The sequence below is a fragment of the Sardina pilchardus genome, chromosome 2 (genome assembly GCF_963854185.1).
Source record: "Sardina pilchardus chromosome 2, fSarPil1.1, whole genome shotgun sequence".
NCBI classification, from domain to species: Eukaryota; Metazoa; Chordata; class Actinopteri; order Clupeiformes; family Clupeidae; genus Sardina; species Sardina pilchardus.
In genome coordinates, this window is record NC_084995.1 from 38,580,837 (window position 1) to 38,602,899 (window position 22,063).

Here is a 22,063-nt window from a genome sequence, read left to right on the forward strand (position 1 = left end):
AAAAAAAGCCGGGGGGTGCGCGTGGACCCCTGTTTCCATCTAGACTTTGCACCATTGCACACGGAATGGGATGCCACTTCAGTTCATGCGAGTCAAGGCAAGTGACCCAATACTTTTGGCAATATAGTGTATTTCTGTCAAGAAAATCTGTTGCCAAGTGAAATATTTTTGAAGCGTTGGGCCTTCAAAGACAGTCAGACACCCTACATGTACCTCACAGTCAATTGGCCATTAGAGACTATTAGAGAGACATACATGCTAACAAACATGTTTTTTTTCTGCACTATAAGTGACAACCACACATAACCGACAAAACTACTAGGCAATCATCTGTCAACCTATAGGCCTAGTGTAGCACAAAGTTTTTGAATATGGCTGCAGTGCCCTCTGTTGACACAAAATCAACATGTCAGGTGATTTTCTTGCAAGTTCTGGGTCCAGTGTTTTGTTTTGTTTGTTTGTTTATCGTAACACCCATCCTTGTTATTGTGTCTAATTAAGGACATTTGTAATACATTTAATAGTGATTGCCTTCTAATATTCAAAGAGCCCAGATGTATAACCATTTGACCCATTACCTGATTTAACTGACTTCACCCTGAATTACTGTAAGTGCATCTGATCAAAATCTTCTGACAAGATTGGAAATAAATCACCAAATACAGTTGATTTCATTGTCTTGCCATCAATACTACAGTAATAGTGTTCTGCATGTGTTGCACATTTTAGGTTGACTATTTTCCAGCCACACCAAAAATCAGCAAAAATAACATCACTTCCTATAGTGTGAATTTCCAAGAATGGCCTATGTCCCTCTGGCTATTTGAATGCTCTAAAGTCTACTGTCTCTAGTGGTTTAACTGTGTAATGCAACACTGCTGTTTCAAGGAGAGAAACCGGATACAAGAAGATGCTCTGCATCTCCTTACCTTTAAAGGATACAAAGCGTCTGTAATTTACGTGTTAAAATATTTGATTTCACCTCAAGGAGTTGTTGTTTTAATAATCTAGCTCATTAGTGGTGCTTCTTTGCTCAAACAAACAACTCTGCTTCATTGCCCGGAATAATTCTAATTCTACATGGGATGGAAATACCTGGGATGTGAAATCAAGGACCGCTAAGATGATGCGGTTTATACTGGATTGCCTTAGGCCGACACGGCAAAGGGCTGGCGAAAGGTAATTCTCATGTTAAGTCCGTTTTGAAACGACTTTGTAGGTTTCAATGGCCTCTCTGACATTGAATGAGCGCAGATCCGATGAAATACACTGATTAGCCGTGAACATGCCTCCTGTTTCTCCTCATAACCAGTGAACAGACTGAAGCTCCGAACCCAATATTCGTGGTAGGCCTACTAGCCTACGTATGGACGTGACAATAACTAGATGTATTGAAATCTAGTGAAGGATTTGTCCTATAACAATCTCCATCTTAGGAGGCAGCGACTTAACTCATAGTCAGGACACGGTGGATGCGAATCATGACAACCATGACCAGACGCATATTAGGGCAACTCCTGAAGTATATTTGTGTTAACATGACCAGATGGGTTATTTCCATTTAATTGTCTAGATGTAGTTTATGTTCTTATGTAGCCTATATTAATTTTGTTGTTGAGGTGTGCAGTCTGAAGGAGTCGCCTATAGGATGTTTCTCCTATCAGAACCCCCTTTTCTGTGAATGACTGACTCATACTGAGTGCGGCACCTTGCACATGCTCCGTTGAAGCTGCACCAACACACAAAAACACGCGGACACTTGCACGCACACGCACACGCGCGCACACACACACACACACACACACACACACACACACACACACAGAGAGAGAGAGAGAGAGAGAGAGAGAGAGAGAGAGAGAGAGAGAGAGAGAGAGAGAGAGAGAGAGAGAGAGAGAGATGTATTGCACAAGATATGCAGTTCCAATATTTTAGGTCTAATGAAGAAAAGGAAATCTTAACTGGTTGTATTTTATATCTTTCATGCTCAAGGGACATTTCCCTGGAAAAGGTGGACAAGGAAAATGATGGCACTTCCAATCAACAAAGCAATGAAATTCAGGTATCGTGATTTTATATTGTTTGCATTTAGGCATTTATTTGATTACATATGATCACAGTTCAGTGCCTAATAGCCTACAGGAAGGAAGAAGGAGATGTTCTGGAGTTTCTCTGAAAGCCTAGTAGCATCAAAACCTGGACAAGAGAGTGCTGGCTTTTCAGCATGAACTTTCTTCAGTGTACATCCTCTACCGTTTATTGTAACAAGTCAAGTTTGCAGACCAAACACATGTTGAACCACATGTTGTGTTTTTACTGTGCTTGAACATCCTGCCCAGGGACTACAGGTGCAAATTAGCTATTTAGCTAACCCTGGTATAGAAGAAGCTATTCTATGTATGGTCCCTGTCAAACAAAACAGATGGAATTGGTAACTGACCAGAAATCATTTCCAGTCAGGACCACTTTACTCAAAAGAATAGTTGCATTTCTATTTGCAACAAGTTACATTTGGCGATACCGATATGGCTCTGTTCTGAGATCACCCTGTCCTTCTCTGAGCCAACATGGAAAGCAGAACAGAGCAGGCACATAATGAGGAAGAGCTGAGGTGGAGGTGGGTTGCAAAGTGGCTTGCAAAGGTAGCAGCAAGCGGTTAGAGCAGCTTAAGTGCAGAGCCCCGCAAAGTCTCTGCCAATATGGTTGTAGTAAGCAATCAGCTGAGCCACTAGCTAATGCGGTCAAATTAAATAGATGAAAGTAGCACAATGTAGGACATTTTTTTGTCAATTTACAACACCCAATTCATCTAAAGTTGACGACAACGTTATATAGTGCAATACCAGTTGGGGACAACGTCAATGTCAGACACTCCATTTAGTATTGTAAGTTAGTGTAGCATCAAATTAAGTTTAACGCATCAAAAGTCAGAGGAGCTACATTGTGTTGCTTTAATTAAGGACAAGTTTCCATGGTTGACTTTATTGCCCACACACAGAGAGAGAGAGAGAGAGAGAGAGAGAGAGAGAGAGAGAGAGAGAAAGACATGAGTGAAGTGTACTGTATAGGCCAATTTGCGACACAGGCCTACTTATTCAACAGAAGATTTGACTCAGTGTCAACATACCAGTGCTGACAGTTCTCTGCTCTCATGCCTCGTATTGAGCTCATCATTGGGAATAATGGTTTGATAAGGTCTCTTATGAAGATCCCCCCCACCCTCTCTCTGTGTGCGTCCTCGTCTGACCTCCAGGAGCTTCACGAGGAAGTGGTGTGCGAGGAGCTTGGCTTGAAGGAGGAGCAGGAGCTGCGCCATGACTCTCAAGAGGACGTGGAGAAGCTGGCGAAGCAGAGGACCGAGCTGAAGAAGCAGATCGAGCTGATCCAACAGCAGCGCAAAGAAGAGAGACAGTTGGTGAGGCTCAGCAGCCATGTTCTCATGAAGTTATCTTCAACACATCGTCATGAGAGATTATTCATCTATTTCTATTATTATTATCATTATTACCAGTAGTAGCAGTGGTAGAAGCAGCAGCAGCAGCAGCAGCAGCAGCAGTACTAATGCCAGTAGAGTTTAAATTTGCTTTGCTTGCCATTTGTAATGGATGTGACTTTGAGTACCATGATTTTGCTTTCCTCAGTTCTGTTCAAACACATCAGTGGCTTTTCACAGAGTGGCTTTGCTTTGGAAGAAACGCGCAGACTGTTTCCCTTTGCTTTAGAACCCGTTTTCAAGGACTGACACGACCTAGGGCTATTTGTCACAGATTTACTGACACACTTAATTGTGTCTCGTTTGTGTGTGTGTGCAGCTGCTTTCCTTACAGGAGGAGCAGGAGGAGCTGGAGCAGAGCGTGCACGAGTACGAGGAGGAGCTGACCCGCGCCCAGGAGGAGCTCCAGCGCCTGCAGGAGGACATCACGCTGGCGGAGCGCAAGGTGGAGGGCGCCAGGGTCCGCATCAGCCCTCTGCAGAACTCCATCAGCCAATCGTATGCCGAGATTTCACGGGTTGGTGTGTCTTTGGTGAGGTCCCCCTTGTTCTAAGCTTTGTCTTCCCACTGTCTGACCACGCTTGAAATGGCTGCTTGTCCTAGTCACCTCTCCAATGGCTGCCTATGGAGCGAGCAACGTGATGGTCTAAGGTGAACGTGTGGCCCAAGCGCATTTGGATGGCTGCTCATTGGCTATCAGCAACTGTGTCTTACATACCAGAACTTACTTGCTGTTCTGGGCAAGTAAGGAACCAAAGTGCCATCTTCATAGGAATCAACTGTTTAGCGCTTAGTCTCTCAGCATGAGATGTACAGAACCCATTATGATTTTTTTTTTTCAATTCTAGAAGTTTGCATCATATGTAAAATATTTAGCACATGCAGTAACAGGTTGCAGTAGCTTTAGGAGTGCTTGACCTCATTTCAGACCTAAGAGCTTCCATTCCAGGTTGCAGAATGTGCGTGTACTGTACCACTACCACTGCAGCTTTCTGATCTTCCCTTGTGCAACAGACAGCTAAGCAACAGCCAAGTACAGTACACGCAGTACAGTTTCATGCTTTGGGTGCTATGCTGTGCTAGCTAGCTAGCTGATATGAGGAGCAGAATTCCTCCCACATCACCTTTCAGATTATTTGACTACAGTATTGTTCAAATAGTTAAAATGGTCTAAGGATGCTCCCTCTTCTAGTTCAGGATAACCATATGTGATTGTGGTTATTGGTTGTGGCCATTTTGGTAGCAGATAGAGTATTGTAGGGCCAGGATATTTGGATACTTTGCAGATGTACTATAATGTTACAAATGTAGGTTATGTACTAGTGAGACAAGAATTAACTTTCCACTGAAAATAAACATTCTACATCTAGTATTTAGGTTACCATGCATATCGTGCATAATCATACATGGCATGGTCTTAATGTTGCTCATTATTTAGGCGTGGAATGTGCTAAATGTATATTAGTTTTACAAACTACAAGAAGCATAAGGAGATGAGGGCATGTGAAAACCTGCATGTTCTAGAGGTGTAGGTTCCTCAACAGAATGTGCATCTTCTCTCCGTCTCAAAGTTGTACAAGTGATGCCAGGATTATCTGTGTTTTCACTGGACAAAGTGAGTGTACCTCTGTAACACCATGTATCATCTATGCATGTGAGCTTACTTCAGGGATAGTCACCACACCTCTTCAGCTGGTGTTTTCATGATCATCTATCAAACTTCAGAAAAAAGGGGGCATGATTTTGGAATGGCCATATGTCAAATGTAATGAATGTAAACGCAGTCACGAGTCATATCTCTCACCGTATTCAGATAAGTACTCCGACAACAAGTACCACAGACAAAGTCATCCAATCTTCTCCCCTTTGCCATCACATAACAGGCGTCGTGTCTTTTGACCAGGCTCAACAAAGACTTGGTGAGCTCATCGCCGAGCTAATTGCCGTTGAGGGACCCGTTGCCATAGGCGTCAGCCACCAGCAGGGAGGAGACGAGAGCCACACGGAGGACGGGACCGAGGAGGGGAGCCAGGGGGACGAGGGGGAGCTGAGCGAACAGGACCTGGCAGACGACGACGACGAGGAGCTGTGCGGAGAGAGCGCCAGGGAGGACGAGCCAGACAGGCCCAATCCCGCAGACAACCTGGTACGGGCACACGGCAGCAGGCGCCTCACACTCACACTCGCACTCGCACTCACACACCGCGCACCTGTGCATCTGAGCTCTCATGTTGAGTGTTCCGCCACTGCCCCCTTTCTTATCACCGTCTCTGTCCCTTCTGACAGAAAAGCAGCGGATCCTCTTCATTCACTGAAATCACACTCACTGAGGTGAAAGAGGAGGAAGGGTCATCACCCAGGTCCATCACACCACAGGTTTGCCCATTTTAGTACAAACATTTAATGTAAAAGCAGATTTATTTTGCATGTTAGATACAGAAATGGGTACTTGAGAAACTCCTCTATTGATTTTACCTGGGTTTTATTCACCCATCTTAGACTTTTTCAGTATTTCAGTATTCAAAATAGTCTATTTTTGAAATTGGTCCAATATTAAGTGAGAATAGTAAGGGTGGAACAGACGCGTATCAGGATGAGAATTGCGTTGGCCAAGAAAAGTTTCAATGTAGCCTATCTAATGTATTAGAACAGTACGGTGAAGCAGTGGTGAATATTACAAGAAACTAAGGTTAATCTGACTTCAATAATTCCGATAATTAAGTAGTAACAGATACAAGGAGAGATGCAGTATATATAGATGGTGGTAAAATTATGTTTATATCACTTAAATTGAATGTAAGGTAAAATATAGATAGAGAGGAGCCAAAAAAGAGATAAAAGAATATGTGTTCTTCTCTTATATCTAAAACAACATAACATATTAACATATAGACAGCTAGGAAAACCTACACTCTCTGAGAGCAGGAAGTTTGGGTGTATCTCATCAGAGAGGGCATAATATATCCCAGGTTACAGAAATTGAAAATGTTGTATTTCTCGCATGGAGACTTTTAACATGATACCAAACACAAGCAGATTATATTTTCTCCTTTGAGAAATACAGTAAGCTCAGGTATTTTCCTGTGGTCCATGAGAGGCCCTGGACTGAGTTAGGCCCTCAGCTGAGTGACCAAATGTTAGCTGAAAACAGACTTTCCAGTTTCCATTGTATGTATAAACAGTGATTGCAAAGGCTGGTGTCAATTTGGAAACCTTCCACTGATTTAGGTATGCAAAAAGGCTGGCCTTACACTATAGACAACTGCAAGGAAAATGTTGTTGTGGGTAAAAAATCTTTAATTTAAATGTAATTTTGATATGGATGCATGTACTGTACTGCAGTATGGATGATATTGATGCATGTATGTTTTACCCTCGATGGTGAGCCAGTCTTGCTATTTCTCATTTGGCAGATTGACTCTCCTGACTTGGAGGACGATGAGGAAGAGGCATCAACCGTCCAGTCCCTTATGACCCAGACTAGCAGTCGCACCACACTTGGGCAGTTTGACTTTTATCATCCAGACCCCTTCACTGACAGTGAGTAATACTGATTTAGAGTTGTACTAATTTTGAAGTAGTCAAAACAATGAACACATACAGTATCACACCATGTTATTGTTTACACATATTGAACACATTTATTTCCAACAGATGACATGTTCAGAGATGACTTGTTTCCAAAAGTGGAGGTTGCTGGTGAGTATAATCTAATTTGTTGTTTAATTTTGGAAATTATTTTTGCCCTGTGGCCTCAGGCATGAAGCGTGTGTGTGTGTACAAAAGAAAATAATGCTTTGCCATTTCCTTTGTCAACAATTACAAGGTCAGGGCGATGTGTGTGCCCAAAGCATAGCCAACTGGGTTGCATGTCTGTCTATAGAACCTGCCATTTGATAACAACATTGAATGAGAAAAGATCCTAAACATTTAAGTTAATCATGTGAAATGTTCTCCACAGATTCCACTGATGGATTTTTCAGTGATCCTTTCAAAGGCACTGATCCATTTGCATCGGATAATCTCTTCAACCAGTTTGAAGGAGAGGAACAGTACCCACCCGATGACCATCTTGACCAACATGAATCTGAGCCTGAGCCCGAATTTTGTGTGCCTGAAAGTACTAACAATATGGACGATAAAGAGTGTTCTGTTGCTGAATCTTGTTCCTCCAATGAAATAGAGCACATTGGAGATAGGTATGCTGGAGACCAATTTGACAGCACTGCTGCAAACCCCGATTCTAATGCTCTTGAAACCAGGGGAGAATGTGATGGCTTTGAAATTAGCATGTCCATCTGCTCTGAATCTAGTCACACAAATTATTCCCCTGGTGATCTAGCTGATCAGAACGCTTATTTAACACATCATGAGTCACGTTTCACTGAGAACCCTGGCCCCATTGAGCTTAGGGATCCTCACCCTTTAAGTGTCGCTCTCTCTAGCGAACAAGAATGGAAGTCAGAGGGTCTTGAGTTTAACAACTCCTGCCCTCTGAGCATTGATGGTGATGATGAGGGACAGAACGGCCCCATGGAGGATGTCCTCGCACACCCACAGGGCATTGAAGTCCATCGATGTGACCCCGATGGCTCTGAGCGCAGTGGCTCTCCACTGATGGACATGGGGGTGAACAGCCTAGCAGAGTCCAAGGTTCAGGTTCGTAGACACTTTAGCTGTGAAGCAAGTATGGCACTATGCATTGAGGCCTCAGAGGTTACATTGGGCTGTTCTGAGCCCTTTTGCTATGAAAATGACATAAATGGGTATCAGTTTGAAGACTCTGATGTCTGTGATGAAAACAATTTGAATGTAGAATCCAGTCAGAGGATCAGGGGTTCATCTGTTGCTCTGAAATTTAGCGATCAAGAAGGTACTTCTCGTAACCTCAATAACACCACAAACTGTGATGGTTGTGTCTTTGAACTTTGCCATCACTACCCCTCTGCTGCAGATCCTGACACATTGAGAGCTAACAGGGAGGGCTCAAGATTCAGCGACTGTGCCTCTATAAATTCTCCAGCAGATAACAGCTCTGGCGATTATGAATTTGTGGAACATAGTCCCCTCAGTCCTCAACTCAATAATGCCAAAGATGATGACATGGATGGAACTGGAATGAATCAGAATACTCATGATAGTCCCGACCACATCGGTTCAAGCAAGCAGGAAGTCAGTGAAACTCAGTATCGCTATCCTGACCCATTTAGTCCAGAGCAAAATGAGGCTGTCCACTTTAACTTCGGTGGGTTGGATGATGTGGAATGCAATATTTTAGTTCCCATTGAGAGCTTTGAATTAAAGGCAGGTGATCCTTTTAGTCCAGATGCAGCTGACCCGATAAGTATGAATGCTAACTGTCAGCAGGTGATAAATCTAGACCCATGTAATCTTGGTCTTTACAATATTTCCAGGTGTGATCCAGTGGGTTCAAAACACACAGATTATGAATCGTTTAGCTCAGAACCCAATGACAGAGCTAGTTGTGACTCCAGTGGTGGTGAGCTATGGGACACAAAGGTCTCCAGTTCCCTGGGCAGTGATGATTTTTCCAGTTCTTCAGCTCAAAAGAATTCTCACATTTCAGACATCAGTACTGCAACACACTGTGACAACTTTAACAGTAAATCTGAGGACTTTGTCTCCCTCAACTCCAACTCTAAAGACAAGCTATTGATTAACTCAGAACCATCTGAATTTAGGGGTTTGAACTCTCTCAGTCCAGAACCTAAGACTGATTCTGGGGGCTGCCATCTGACAGAGTATGATAGTGGGTGTTATGAAACCAGCAAGACAGAAAACTGTGACTTGCGGCCACCAGAACTAATCCAGTTTGATCCCTTCAGCCCTGAGCCTAGTGATGCAGAGATGTGCGATGTAGGGAGCGAAAGCAACCATTGTTCTCAATCGGCATTCTTTGAAACTGCATCTAATGGCCCATGCCAGTTCTCTTCCTGGGGCTTGGAGCCCAGCATGTTCTCCACCAGTGACGGCAGCCATAGTTTTGAACAGGTAGAAAGATGTGAATACACACCCACTGGAACTAGTTCTGATGACTCTGTGCGAGGTCACCCTTTTGATTCAGAGTCCAGTGAGACTACTGGTTGGAGCCTCTCAGAGTATGAAACGAGTAGGCTAAATGATCAGAACCCAGAGGACACTAGAGAGAGAATAACCACCTGCTCTGACTTGTCAGAGCACGATGGCTGCTGTTCAGAGCTGAACAAAGTGGCACGTTCAAGTCGCCATAGTTCTGTGCCTGACAGCATTGCGGAAATGTTGTTTGGACCCGAGCCGACCGCAGCCAGGTTTTATCCCTGGGATTTTGAAAACAGCAACACAATTGTATGTGACAACCATAGTCCAGAAGAAAGTCCTGACACCATCAAATGTGAGTTCGGATTACATTCAGGTTATGACATCAATGGCAGTGTTGCAGTTAACTCTGGAGCCACTGAAATTCCCAACCTAAGATAAGTGAATTGTGGGCCTGTTGATCTCGAAGTGATTATGCTGGATGTTAAATGCTGAAACTCATGTTTGACTGGAAGATAATGAAACAGACAGCACTTAGCCTATACAAACCTTTGAATGATTAACACTATTAAACTTTAAATGGAATAGTTAATAATATTGTGAAAAGAACAGTGTCGTGCATTCCATTGGAGCAGCAATAGATTTCATAGCCGTAGCTGTGATTGTTTTTCCTTATATCTGCTTAATTCTTGATTTGGCCTAAACTATTGTCTAGTGGAATTAAGGGAACGAATTATGTGCCACCATGCCTGTGTAATTGTTTTGCTCTTTCTGTCCACAGTAGCCACTCTGTTAATAATGTAAATTTTGTTTAATTGTACATAGCCCACTCCACACATTAATGTACGGATTGGTAATTAAATGTAAGTAAGTAGTAAATAATAATAATGATAACAATAATATAATAATAATAATAATAGTTTTTACCATCGAGATTAAGTTGGTTGTAAACAAAATAAATTGTGTTTCATTCGAAATATGTTGTCCTTGTTGTATCTTTAGCCTACTAAAAATAGACTAGGCTATTAGCCATCACACATGCACCTCTATCTGATCTGATCTGGCTTTATGGAAGGCATAATCGGCCAGTTATATTTGAAGATGGATGCCAGTCCCATGCATCTTACCGATTCAGGACCAAGACCTGTGCAGAGCAGAGCATACATGAGATGTATTTGGTGTTCCACGTGTTCGTGATCCACTCACTGATCTATAAAGAATACCTTTATAGATCAGTGGATCCACTATATTTTTAATGTGTGACGTTAGACTCAAACCATCCACTCAGAGCGAACTTGCTTTTGGAACCACCTTTCTCTGACGTAGGAAAACAACACTCAAGCTGTGACGCCTGCTACGGAAGAGCAGTGTCTGCTAGCAGTGAAATTTATCCTCTAAATATTCAGCGTGATATATTTAGGAACGGGGCGTCCAATATGTTGTGTAATCACAACGATTACTATTAGTAGGATTATAATTATTTTCGGCAAATGACTGTAGATCACTGTCTAATCAAGAAAATAATTTTTACGTTAGTTGGCTAGGTAGCTAGAAGCTAGTTTTCAGTCTAAACAGCTGAATAGAATAGGCAGGTCCTTTGTTTCGGAATGATCCATATTGATAATCCGAGACAGTGAACTTGAGTGACTAATTTACCCAAAATGAATAAGTGAGTTCAAGTGTTAAACCAGTGATCTAACTTTGTGTGTTTCATTTGTCACGGAAATAGTTGTAATCAGACCGTGATAGGGGAATTTACGATCGCTAAGATTTGCTAGCTAGCTGGACGAGGGATAGGGCTTGGAGTGGTCATGGGCAATTGTCTGAAATCCCCTACATCAGACGATATTTCGTTGTTACATGAATCGCAGTCTGATAGAGCTAGTTATGGTGATGGAACAGACCCGGATTTAGAGCCACCTCCACCTTATGAGGTAAGTGTTTTAGGTTCATGTTAGCAATAACATCGCAATTACAAGACGGTCTTGGCTTGTTGTTTAGGCAGGTTAGCATTTCTGCCAACCAGCTAGCTATTTATAGTCGGGTCATTTCCGCATATGTGCAAAGCCTGTTATTCTGTGTGTATTGATTGATCTGTGTTATGTGATGTCTAAGTATAGAAGAATCTCTGTAGATGTATGTTTAGTATAACACGAGGCAATTAAAAAAAAAACTTTGAGGAAAAAGTCAGAGAAAGTTGAGAAAGTCAGCTATCTCTAACTAACGTAAGGTTACTGACCTAGATAGACCGTGGCTAAGTAGCAATCTAGCTGTAGACACTCTGTCAGATTGTGATGTTTACATAACTTACAGGTATGAGTGATGCATGTTAGCACAAAGTATTTATGGCTGGTGTTAGAAATGTTGAAAATCCCTGTAATGTCAACAATCCCTCCCCAAAATTGAATGTGTCAGTTGTGTTTATGAAGTTGAAAAATAAGGTAACTTCGGCCAAATGTGTACAAGAGGTTGGCCTAGCAATACCTACCCTACCATACCTGCTTATGTGTGTCTGAGAGGTCTACCATCTTGATTGACTTACCTGTCAGAGTCAATCTCAAACAGAGGCAAGGCACCTATAACTCATGTTTTGCAAAGCAGACACTTCTTAAGTCTGTTGTCCCTATATTGCAGGAGCAGGCCCACATGCCTGTGTACCACCCCACACCCAGTCAAACATGCCTAGCCACTCAGCTCACTGAAGAGGAGCAGATTCGAATTGCTCAGCGCATAGGCCTCATCCAACATCTGCCCCGGGGGGTCTATGATGGGGGTCAGGATGGCTCAGAGAAGAAAATCAGAGAGTAAGTACGAGCTGTAGCGGATAAATGTTTGAGCAGTGACCAATGTGGTGCAAGCCCTACACAAAATAGTATATCATATTATAGATTTATTGTTTGAATATAGTGAAGCTACAGTGTAATGATTACTCTTTTGCAGGTGTGTGATCTGCATGATGGACTTTGTATATGGAGATCCGATCCGATTCTTGCCATGCATGCACATCTATCACATGGACTGCATAGATGATTGGCTGATGCGCTCGTTCACCTGCCCTTCATGCATGGAGCCAGTGGACGCCGCTCTCCTTTCCACGTATGAGACCAACTGACCTTGGAGTGGACGTCTCTCCCTACTTCTTCTTCTTGCTCTTTCACCCTCCTTCAAAGCCCTTAGTCTCAATTTGACCCAGACTTCAAACCCTATTGGCCAGTGTGTGGTGGGGACACATCAATGAAGATAGGGGGTGTTAGGGGGGCAGTAAAAAGACCCCATTTCACACAGCAGCCTGTGTTGCTGCATTGGAAATGGCCCGGTATGCTTTGGGGTTGTAAACTGTGGTTAGGTTTTGGTCAATGGTTTCCCTGCGTACATGCTGTGTGTGTGGCCAGCTGGCGTGCAGTCTTGTGGTTTGCATTTACATTGAGGATCATTTGTCTTTAGTTCTTAGCATTATATACTTTTTTTTGTTTTGTTTTGTTTTGCTATGTTTAAAAAAAAATGTATTTGTCAGTCTAAATTCAGTTTTCAAAGCCAAGGTCTAGATCAACGACTTGAGGCGGAACCTTTTCTTTTCTTTTTTTTTCCTCCGATCTGAGCCTAGGACCAAAAGGAATTTTGAATTCTAGGTTGAAAACCAAATTTTAGTCCAAGAGCAGGTTTCATGTCTTGTAAGCCCAATCCATATTTCTTTCTTCCAGAAAGACGTTGACTGTCTCCTTTCCTCTGGGCTAGCAGTGCAGAGAAAGGCAGTCAACTGAGTTGTGCCTGCCGTACTTTTGAAGCAAACATGCAATGTTCTAATAAGACGAAAAGAAAACTTCATTTCTATTTGAGTTGCCCAGTTTCTCAGGCATCATGTCTCCATGTCTTAACTCTTCTAGTCTTCAGAACTGTGTAGTACTGTGTCCACAACTGGAGGAGTCGAGTCACTCTCATTCAGCCAATGTAAAGGGCTCATTTGCGCATGGGGATCAGGAACAAGTAGCCACCGGTTTGCAAGTACAGTAGGATTGCTTGCACATACAAAACATATATATATGTTTATATATATATATATATATATATATATAAACATATATGTATAAAAAACCTAGAAAATTGCACTTTACATAGGTTAGTAATGGGAATCATATATTTATGTACAGTATAACCTTAACCTTGCACTAATCTTATTTTTGTCACATAGGTCACTGTAAATAATTCTATTAATGCTATTGTTGATCAGTATTTATGTGACATACTATTGGTGTACATTTCAGATGCTGAAGTGTTACAGTAAACAATCTATTTGGGTCACATCATCATACACTACACTACTGAAGGCCTTTCATTGAAGTGTCAGTTTATTTAATGTCAGTTCCTGTTGTTTATTTGTTTGTTTTGCATTATATCCAAATGTGTTGGTCATCCTATATAGCATAGCAGTGTACAGTCCCTTTCTTTTGTGTACAGTAGCTCTACATTTGAAAAAGTAAACCAATGGCACCTTTGCTGTCAGTCTCTAGAATATTATTACCCCATGATATGAACATTATGAACATTTTTAACATTATAGGTGAAATATACAGTGTATGAAAACTTCCAATTGATTGTGTGACAACAACAACAACAACAACAACAGCAAAAACTAAATATTTCTGCATTCAGGACGTTGAAGTGAACATTTTGGATTATTGTATAAAATTGCTCGCAGGTCGAGCTGAAGAGGTGACATGGCTGTAATGTTATAGTGTTGTTTATTATGTTTGGCTTAACTGGCAACATAAGCAGCCACAGATCAAAAACCGAAAAGTTGAAGATAACATATTTTTTGTATTATTACTATTATTATTATTATTATTATAAATAGGAGATGTAAGATCCCGCTCACAATCAGCTCTGCTATGTCAATTTTAATAATCTACTGACAAGTGATTCTGTCTACATTATTGTGGTTGACAGCTTGTGTTAGCCAGACTAATACATTTGTAGGGGCCTTTGTAGCTTTATCGGTTGACCAATTTATTTTATTTATATTTAATGTCTCCTTAGTCAATATATTTGTTTCCTTTTATTTTCCAGAAAAGTAGTATAGCAGGGCTTTTTTTTTTTTTTTGTCTTTACAGTTAGCCAAGCTTTGACCATTGACACTTCAACTCTGCCCATTCAGTAACCATGTAATAAAGATCACATTAAAGATGATATGAACATGCTATAGTGGCAAGTGATGTTATTGATGGTAATACTCTGCAAATTATGCAATTGATGCAAATTAAGTTTCACAACCAAATTCATCTAAATGAAATAGAAGGGAAACTAAAAAGTTGTACTGTGTGTGTGTGTGTGTGTCAAATCACTTAAACGTAGAGTCCACAAATAGGTCCTTTGCAGTTCTCTAGCTATCCATTTGGTGTGTGTGTGTGTGTATACATGCTGTTTCAGGAAGCTGGAAGGCAGGGGTGTCATTGGATTGGCTATTGAGCTCAAAACCTTTCAAACGCTACCAGTAACGGTCAAGCCAAGCGTAGTCATTATGATTTCTTTTTCTGTGTAAAAACAGAAAGTGCCAACCAAAAGATTTCCCCTTTTGTCATTAGTCTTTATCTCCTCCTCAGAGACATGCTACCTTGAGCTGCTATTAGAGCTAGCTGTGTCGCTGTACCTTGGCTTCAACCATGACCACATCCACACTGGTCTGTGTTTGTGTTGAAGAAATCTGTGTTTTTGGTTCATTTTACTACATCAGATGAGATGTCAATCTGTTTCTTTATTTTCAGAACACTTTCTGATTTTTGTTTTTCAATTTACAGACTTCTATGAATAATTCATGAGTCTTGCACTTTTCAAAGCCCCCAATGAATTCTACACAGGTTGTTGATGGTCACTGTATGGGTCAAGGAAACATTCCTTGACCCAAAATCCAATCCCACTGTGATTTAATGTAGACTACAATGCGTCTTTGTGTTCCCAAGGCCTTATCCATTTTGGTATTTGTTGTGTTCCTGTGGCAAAGAATAGTCATGCTGTCGCAAATCCACCTGTTGCCTCACACACAGATATGAAGTAACCTACATGCTTCAGTGGCTGTAATGTTTAAGCACTCTCACGAAACAGCGTATTAGCCATCCAGTGTTGTGAAAGCCAGATGCCTCGCTGGGCATTTCCTGGAGGTGTAGATCTCTGACCTCCTGAGAACTTCCACAGGTTGCTTCATACATTTTCTGCTGTAGACTATGCAAGGAGATTGAAATACTGAACCATTTGCATCACATGTATGGTATTAACAAACAAGCTCATTGTGGACTGTCTGGGACCAAACCTTTTCCGCATTTCGACATTACTTTTTGAGTTATTTGCTCTCGTATGGGTAGCCGCAATACAAAAGTTCAGAGCTGGGAATGTTAAACCAAGAATAAGGAAAGAAAACACTTACATTACACACAACTTTTATTTTTGTTTTGGTTTTGATTGCAATCTTAACAATTGTTTAGGGTATTCTACATTCACCAAACTGTCTTTTGCTGTTGTTGTTACTTATACCTGAGATGCATTCACCAATCATGGTGGTGCTAAGACTGGTTGTGCTCCAAACATGCAACAAATAAAGCCAGGGCTCTGGTCTGCACTGTAAATTCAAAGGAGAGTTGCCAAGATACTGTTAGATTCATTGGGAATAATAACATGGTCTAACCAATGAGATGATGTGGGCTTTTCTTTAATTTAAATCAGAAACCAATAGCATAAACATTCTCAAGTACAAACTTCTGGCTGAGCACAGATGCAAGTCATCTGTGTAATACCATGTCAGGAGTTACAGCAGTAGTCAAATCCGACGCTCATGAAGCAATGTGCCATTTCAAGTCATGCATGCACTAATCCAGTGTTTAACGCTTGGCCGCAATGACCTGTTAGTTACTAAAAGACGTCTACCAAGCTCTGTATACACATTTTGAAGACGTGTTCACAAATTGCTTGCCAAGTTGTATACCTTTAGTTGTGAGAGGACTGAACTGTGAGCTGTTCTTCCTAAGGCTTGTACATTCCATGGAAGGTGACAGGAGTGATGATATCAACCTCGGCTCTGGCAATCTCCGAGAGGTCCTTTGCGTTGAGGATGAGCATGTACGTCGGTCTCACGGATGCCGGCGCCACCACAATACTCAAGAGCACACCTGCAAATGAATGTTTCATGTGCTGTCAGAAGTCTTTCTGTCGATTACATGTTCTGGGACTTGGTGTGTATAAAATTAGTCAAATTATGGCTTTAGTGTGTAGAGACCCGTAAATGTTACAGTATAAATATTTATTATATTTAGATGATATAATAAATAAGTAAATGCGACTCCACACGCACCGTCATCCTCATCTGTGGTGTCAGGGGTCTGCACAAACAGGGGCTCAGAAGGGTAGGAGTCAGGCTCCTGCCATACCCAGGTCTCCTTGGTCTTCACGTTCAGTTTGCAAATCTGAAGACATAGTAAATATCAGAATCAGATTTATCAGAAAAAAAGTGACATTGCATGCAAGAAGTTCAAGCACAATTGCATGGTTTGAGTCAATTTGTGATTTGCCTTTGTTCACTTTATGGTGATCGTTATTAATCTGACCACAATTTTGATGAGGTACATACCCTGTCTGGAACGAAATGGTTCAGGCCCAGGGCATAGGCATACGTGTAATTCCTCCCATTGCACATTTTGTAGTTGATTTGAGGGAATTCAAAAGCTACAGACAAAAAAACATAAATAACAAATTACAACTGATTCCAATTTTCAACATTTGCTGTAAATGCTTCTTCTATCTTCATCAGAAATAATGTGTAGTTGAAGATTTGGCAAAGAAAACTTTGACTGACATGGCAAGCCCTTGAAGTGATATAAAAGGCAGGCACCAGTGGGCCTCTCACCATTGAAAGGAGAAGAGAACAGCACCTCAGGCTCCAACCAGATGGTACCGTCTTGACGCATCACTGCAGTAGCCGTTGTGTAGGGCAGAGTGATCAAGTTCGTCCCCTGCTCTTCCTGTTGATGTTAATCCATACATGCACACAGAAACACACACACACACACACACACACACACACACAGAAAGAGAGAGAGACACAGACCTAATTAGTGATGTCACAACTGAGAGCCATTTTAAATACACCTTTGCCGTAAAACGTGATAAAGACTGATAATAACAAAAGAGCACATTGACCAAATGCAGTCTTTGATTACAGACTAAGTAATCCTGTGTAAATCCTAAATAAAAATGTCTCAATGTCTTTTATGATACAGACAGATGGAGAAGAACTTACCTTGGTGACATTCAGGGGAATGGCGTATCTGCGCACCTCAGGGTGAGGGGCCCGGATGGCATTTCTCTTCACATCCTCCCAGTTGGAACGGAGATTCGCCAGCCACAAGAAGTTATACACAAACTCAGGCCTACACACAACATATAGAAGGGTCTGGGTAATCAATGTGTATATCGATTGACATTGCTTAATCCAGTCAGAAGATACTGTACCTGGGTAACATGCTTCTTCTACACATAATTCTGTGCACCAATAGGCCTACCAGTCCAAATGTTTTTGTGAAGATGCAGGATACTTATGTCATCAAATGAGCTAGTATATCAGATCAAGAGATTTGTTTTTCCTGACGTTTGATAAAGGCTTCCTGCATACATGTAAACATTGAAACATAATACTTACCCTTTCCAAGTGCACAGATCCACAATAATGCAGCCTTGGTCCTCATAGGCATTGATGTGATGGAAAAGACCCATGGAGCCGGTCCTGAACTGTATGTCAATGTACTCCGGAGGATTCTTCCTGGCAATGTGAATCCAGGTCTGTAAAACACAAAAAGGCACATTTCAGAATCAATCCACAACATTCAGAAAACAGTTTTCTGCTTTTTTTTTTTTTTGCGTTATACTGGTTACAGACAAAGGCCGGGTTTCCCAGACTCGTTAAGAAGCTCTTAAGTGCTAAGAACTTCTTTGGAGCGCTATCAGAACGTTCTAACAACGCTCCTAAGAAGTTCTTAGCACTTAAGAGCTTCTTAACGAATCTGGGAAACCCGACCAAACTGTACCAACAACCTCCTTAGTGGGAGTACAAAACCCACCACCTGCATTAGGAGTGTGATGAGAGTGAACCAGGTGATCCCACACTTACTCCTTTCATGTCGTCAGACTCAAAGCAATCCATGTATTGGGTCCCACGGACACTCCAGGCACCCAGGAATTTCAGCAGGTTGATTTTGATGGGTGTCTCCACAAATACAAAGTAGTTTTCGGACATCCCAAAGCTGCAAGAGTCCAACCCCACACATGAAAAGTGAGTATACAAAAGTACAACTGAGTGTAAGAGTATCTTTGTTTAACTTCATCTGTGCACCAGTGCAGCACCTGTGGACGTAGGATGGCTTGAACCGCTCTGCGCTGGGGAACTGCACCACCACCTGGGCCTTCTCAACGCAGTCAGACTTATCTGATGGAGCACGCACAAGTAGAGCGCATGGAACATGTTTTAGGGATCAGAGACACAATGCTATATACCAAACCGGCAATCAGCATCCGCTTTTACATGGATTGCCATGATAAGCACAAGAGACAAGTTGGATACCCTGAGAGATCATACCTTTCTGGGTCGGTGGCATCTTCACAATGTTGTAGGCCAGAGTTGCTCCTTTTCCCATGCAGTTGCCAATGTTGTAGACTGTGCCATCCCTCTCAATATGGGGATGTGCTGTGACTCCATTGACGTTCACAATGCCCATGATGTCCACCTTAATTAAATTATTGAATGGATAAATCAATCAATTAACTATTGCGACCTGGTATGCATGGTGGGGGAATTAGTACCAGAGACATTAAGTCCAGTTGAGAATGAAACATCTGTCAGTTGGTGGGATATACCTTTTTCAGTGTGTCCAGCGTGTCTGGGTCAACTTTTGTAATGAAGTTGGTCTCTGTAACAGCATAGTAATCCTCCCCAATTGGATATACATTTACCAGGCAGTTGTCAGTGACCTCAACACCCTTGAAGTAAGAGAAGAACCTGCAAACATTTTAAATCCCTAGAGTTACTAAGAGGTTCATTTTACAGTCATTCATGTCACAACATTGAATTGGGCATGTAAAATGTAATTTATTTTTTTGTACTATTGACAGAAAGAGGTGTAGATGGTGCCATGAGGACTTGTAATCTACTTGGCACTTCTACTTGGTACAGTGTTACCTCAGTGCAGCTTTAGCTAAGGATTGTAAGGACCATTACAGACCTGGAGAAGATGTTTTTGCAAGGGTCAGGGTAGGCAACGGTGCCGAACTCGGTGATCACAACACGCTTCTCTGTCATGGCACGCACATAGGCATCGGTCTTCACAAACCTAATGGAACCAAAGAATTCAGGCACTTGCATTTGGATATAATATTAACATTTGAGGGAAATAATCATTCACATATTTATATACTTATTTTTGGCATTTCTAAACATTTTATCACTAATACTGAAAACAGGGGACTTAATTTTGTTAACAATTTATGAACAAAACTATTCTTACTTGCGCATGTAGGTGATCTGTCCGTTACCGAAGTCAAATTTGTGCATTAGGGCCTGGCCATCAAAAAGATGGAGGAAGGGCTGATCTCCTGCCTCAAACACACCTGGGCCCAGACGCAGCAAACTGCCCCTCAAGAAGGACGGGATCCGTCCTGTGGACAGGCCAGAAAGGAATGGGAAAAGTCATGTGGCCATTTTGACTTTGAAGTAAATAGATTTTTTTATCAGTTAAGACGGGGGGGACGTAAAGGCTTACCAGTGACTGTTGCTGGGAGAGCCTCTCCAGTCTCCTCCACAGTTTCAAAGATTTTCTTGTAGCCACCAGCGGGGTGTTCAAATCTGCTCGCCAAATAGAAAGGATAAATCAGTTTTCACTCAATTCTCCGCATAGCTCATCACTCTGGTTTGCTGTGCTAAGTTTGTCAAAGTGAAACATTGATCAGGCAGTCTACAAATGGTCATCAAGCGGTACCGAATATCCAAAACTCTGAAAGCTGGTCGCTGTATTTCAATTTCTATTGTGAACTCTTTCAATCTAACTATCTAACCAAATACCAACCAACCATGAATCATCATTCAAAGAAGCAGTGCAGTGAATCCATTCAACTTGTGATGAAAATATGAATGCTCACTCACCGGCTGACCATGTTTGCCTCCTTGATGTGACCTTACTTAGGTGGATTGTGGCTGGAGTGTTGGAACCCTCAACCTTGGGTGACCATTTCAGCATTTATACCAAGAACTCCCCTCATACGTAGTAACTCAAGACATTATTGCCTTTTCCCTAGCCAATCAGATGACCGTCTGAACAAGAATGCTTTTGTTTTCAGTTCTTGAGCCTGTGGGTACAATAGTCACAATCTCCTTCAGGATTTAATACCCACAGCTATAGCCAAAAGTGCTTCTGCCGACTAGCGTGTCGCAATAAAAATAATTCGAGGATTGTACAACCTTTTAAGAGTTTTACGGAAAAATAGGGACACGAGTTGCTTGGTCTGTGAACTTTAAGATCCAACATGCTTTGTACATGTGATTCTTTATTTTCATTGCTGGATTTATGTCTCAGTCTCCTTTCCTTACCAAATAGTTTAATCATCACAACACACACACACACACACACACACACACACACACACACACACACACACACACACACACACACACACACACAGTCTACTATGTTTTCTTTCATGAAACTTTGAGAGTAAATGACTCTGCAGAGGCAGGTATCCTTTGACACTGTACAGTACCACACATCATCTGGTTTACTAGGTGAAACCAAAAGGTCAGATGCAGGCAGTTAAGGCAAAGGCACTAAGTAACAACATTACGATCCAGGCAGCCGTAGAGGGCATGCGAGACTCCTGTCTCGTGTTGAACTGCCCTCATTTGATACAGTGTGCCCGCTTAGAATGCACGTGTCAGCCTGGCATAGATTACGCTGGACATGAGTAACAACAAGAGCAACATTGTTTATTCACCAAGGACAACAAAAGCAAGAAATCATGACAAGAGAACCACGTCACTAAGTCTGTGGCCAAGTAGGGCTGATGACTTGTCAGTCAGGTGTCTGAATCAATTATCTGGATTTACACACACTGATCATATATGTCACTGTTTTAGACTGTTTTAAATTCTCCCTCAGAATGATCTTGTACCCATATAGCACAAATAACCTTTCTGTCTAAAATTAAAAGTGGTTTATTGATTTGCATGTTTGTTAAGTATTTATGCTTATCTATATGTCAACAACAAATGAATATTCACCATTACAACCTGGTATTGCGTTAGCCTGAGTACAGGGGTTATTGTTGCTCAAGTACTTGAAAGGGTGGCTTTGATTTTGAATTACATTCCATGGCAGATTTGTATTAACTCTGTCAGGCTTTATTTAGACTCTTGGGGGGAGTCTTGATATAAGTAGCAAATGCAAGCAAAAAAAAGTGATTTTCTCCATTTGTTCACACAAGTATACGGTGCATGTTCTCACATTCTTT

At 41.7% G+C, this 22,063-nt stretch overlaps 3 protein-coding genes across 4 annotated transcripts; 2 read left to right on the forward strand and 1 right to left on the reverse strand.

The window, feature by feature from the left end:
• Window positions 1–903: 903 nt before the first annotated feature.
• On the forward strand, window positions 904–10,492 carry si:ch73-140j24.4 (uncharacterized). 2 transcript variants are annotated; one of them, XM_062530339.1, is made up of 9 exons: window positions 904–1,179; window positions 1,993–2,062; window positions 3,254–3,415; window positions 3,813–4,025; window positions 5,397–5,639; window positions 5,780–5,869; window positions 6,907–7,033; window positions 7,148–7,192; window positions 7,455–10,492. In XM_062530339.1, the coding sequence occupies exons 1-9, from the start codon at window positions 1,124–1,126 to the stop codon at window positions 9,968–9,970; spliced, it is 3,522 nt and encodes a 1,173-aa protein (XP_062386323.1). In that variant the 5' UTR covers window positions 904–1,123; the 3' UTR covers window positions 9,971–10,492. The 2 variants fall into 2 exon arrangements, with proteins under 2 accessions (XP_062386323.1, XP_062386324.1); XM_062530340.1 differs by having other exon boundaries at window positions 3,813–4,010.
• Window positions 10,493–10,873: 381 nt separating this feature from the next.
• Window positions 10,874–14,724, forward strand: LOC134073349 (RING finger protein 11). The gene is made up of 3 exons (XM_062530319.1): window positions 10,874–11,463; window positions 12,164–12,333; window positions 12,470–14,724. Exons 1-3 carry the CDS (start codon window positions 11,341–11,343, stop codon window positions 12,639–12,641), a joined length of 465 nt encoding a protein of 154 aa, XP_062386303.1. The 5' UTR covers window positions 10,874–11,340; the 3' UTR covers window positions 12,642–14,724.
• Window positions 14,725–16,443: 1,719 nt separating this feature from the next.
• Window positions 16,444–20,129, reverse strand: LOC134102712 (retinoid isomerohydrolase-like). Its single transcript, XM_062556914.1, has 12 exons — window positions 20,068–20,129; window positions 19,786–19,893; window positions 19,421–19,562; window positions 19,143–19,290; window positions 18,911–18,992; window positions 18,678–18,810; window positions 18,210–18,349; window positions 17,811–17,940; window positions 17,418–17,532; window positions 17,142–17,236; window positions 16,866–16,977; window positions 16,444–16,683 (listed from the first exon to the last, which is right to left on the reverse strand). The coding sequence occupies exons 1-12, from the start codon at window positions 20,112–20,114 to the stop codon at window positions 16,538–16,540; spliced, it is 1,398 nt and encodes a 465-aa protein (XP_062412898.1). The 5' UTR covers window positions 20,115–20,129; the 3' UTR covers window positions 16,444–16,537.
• Window positions 20,130–22,063: the final 1,934 nt, after the last annotated feature.

Excerpts from the sequence above, each read along its gene's own strand:
- si:ch73-140j24.4 (XM_062530339.1), top strand. The coding sequence starts at position 1,124 with ATGATGCGGTTTATACTGGATTGCCTTAGGCCGACACGGCAAAGGGCT. Across the intron at positions 3,416-3,812 it reads GCAAAGAAGAGAGACAGTTG|CTGCTTTCCTTACAGGAGGA; the intron begins GTGAGGCTCAGC and ends GTGTGTGTGCAG. Across the intron at positions 7,034-7,147 it reads TCCAGACCCCTTCACTGACA|ATGACATGTTCAGAGATGAC; the intron begins GTGAGTAATACT and ends TATTTCCAACAG.
- LOC134073349 (XM_062530319.1), top strand. The coding sequence starts at position 11,341 with ATGGGCAATTGTCTGAAATCCCCTACATCAGACGATATTTCGTTGTTA. Across the intron at positions 11,464-12,163 it reads AGCCACCTCCACCTTATGAG|GAGCAGGCCCACATGCCTGT; the intron begins GTAAGTGTTTTA and ends CCTATATTGCAG. Across the intron at positions 12,334-12,469 it reads TCAGAGAAGAAAATCAGAGA|GTGTGTGATCTGCATGATGG; the intron begins GTAAGTACGAGC and ends ACTCTTTTGCAG.
- LOC134102712 (XM_062556914.1), bottom strand. The coding sequence starts at position 20,114 with ATGCACAAATTTGACTTCGGTAACGGACAGATCACCTACATGCGCAA. Across the intron at positions 18,350-18,677 it reads AGTCTGACGACATGAAAGGA|ACCTGGATTCACATTGCCAG; the intron begins GTAAGTGTGGGA and ends TGTGTTTTACAG. Across the intron at positions 17,533-17,810 it reads TTCCCCTGAATGTCACCAAG|GAAGAGCAGGGGACGAACTT; the intron begins GTAAGTTCTTCT and ends TAACATCAACAG.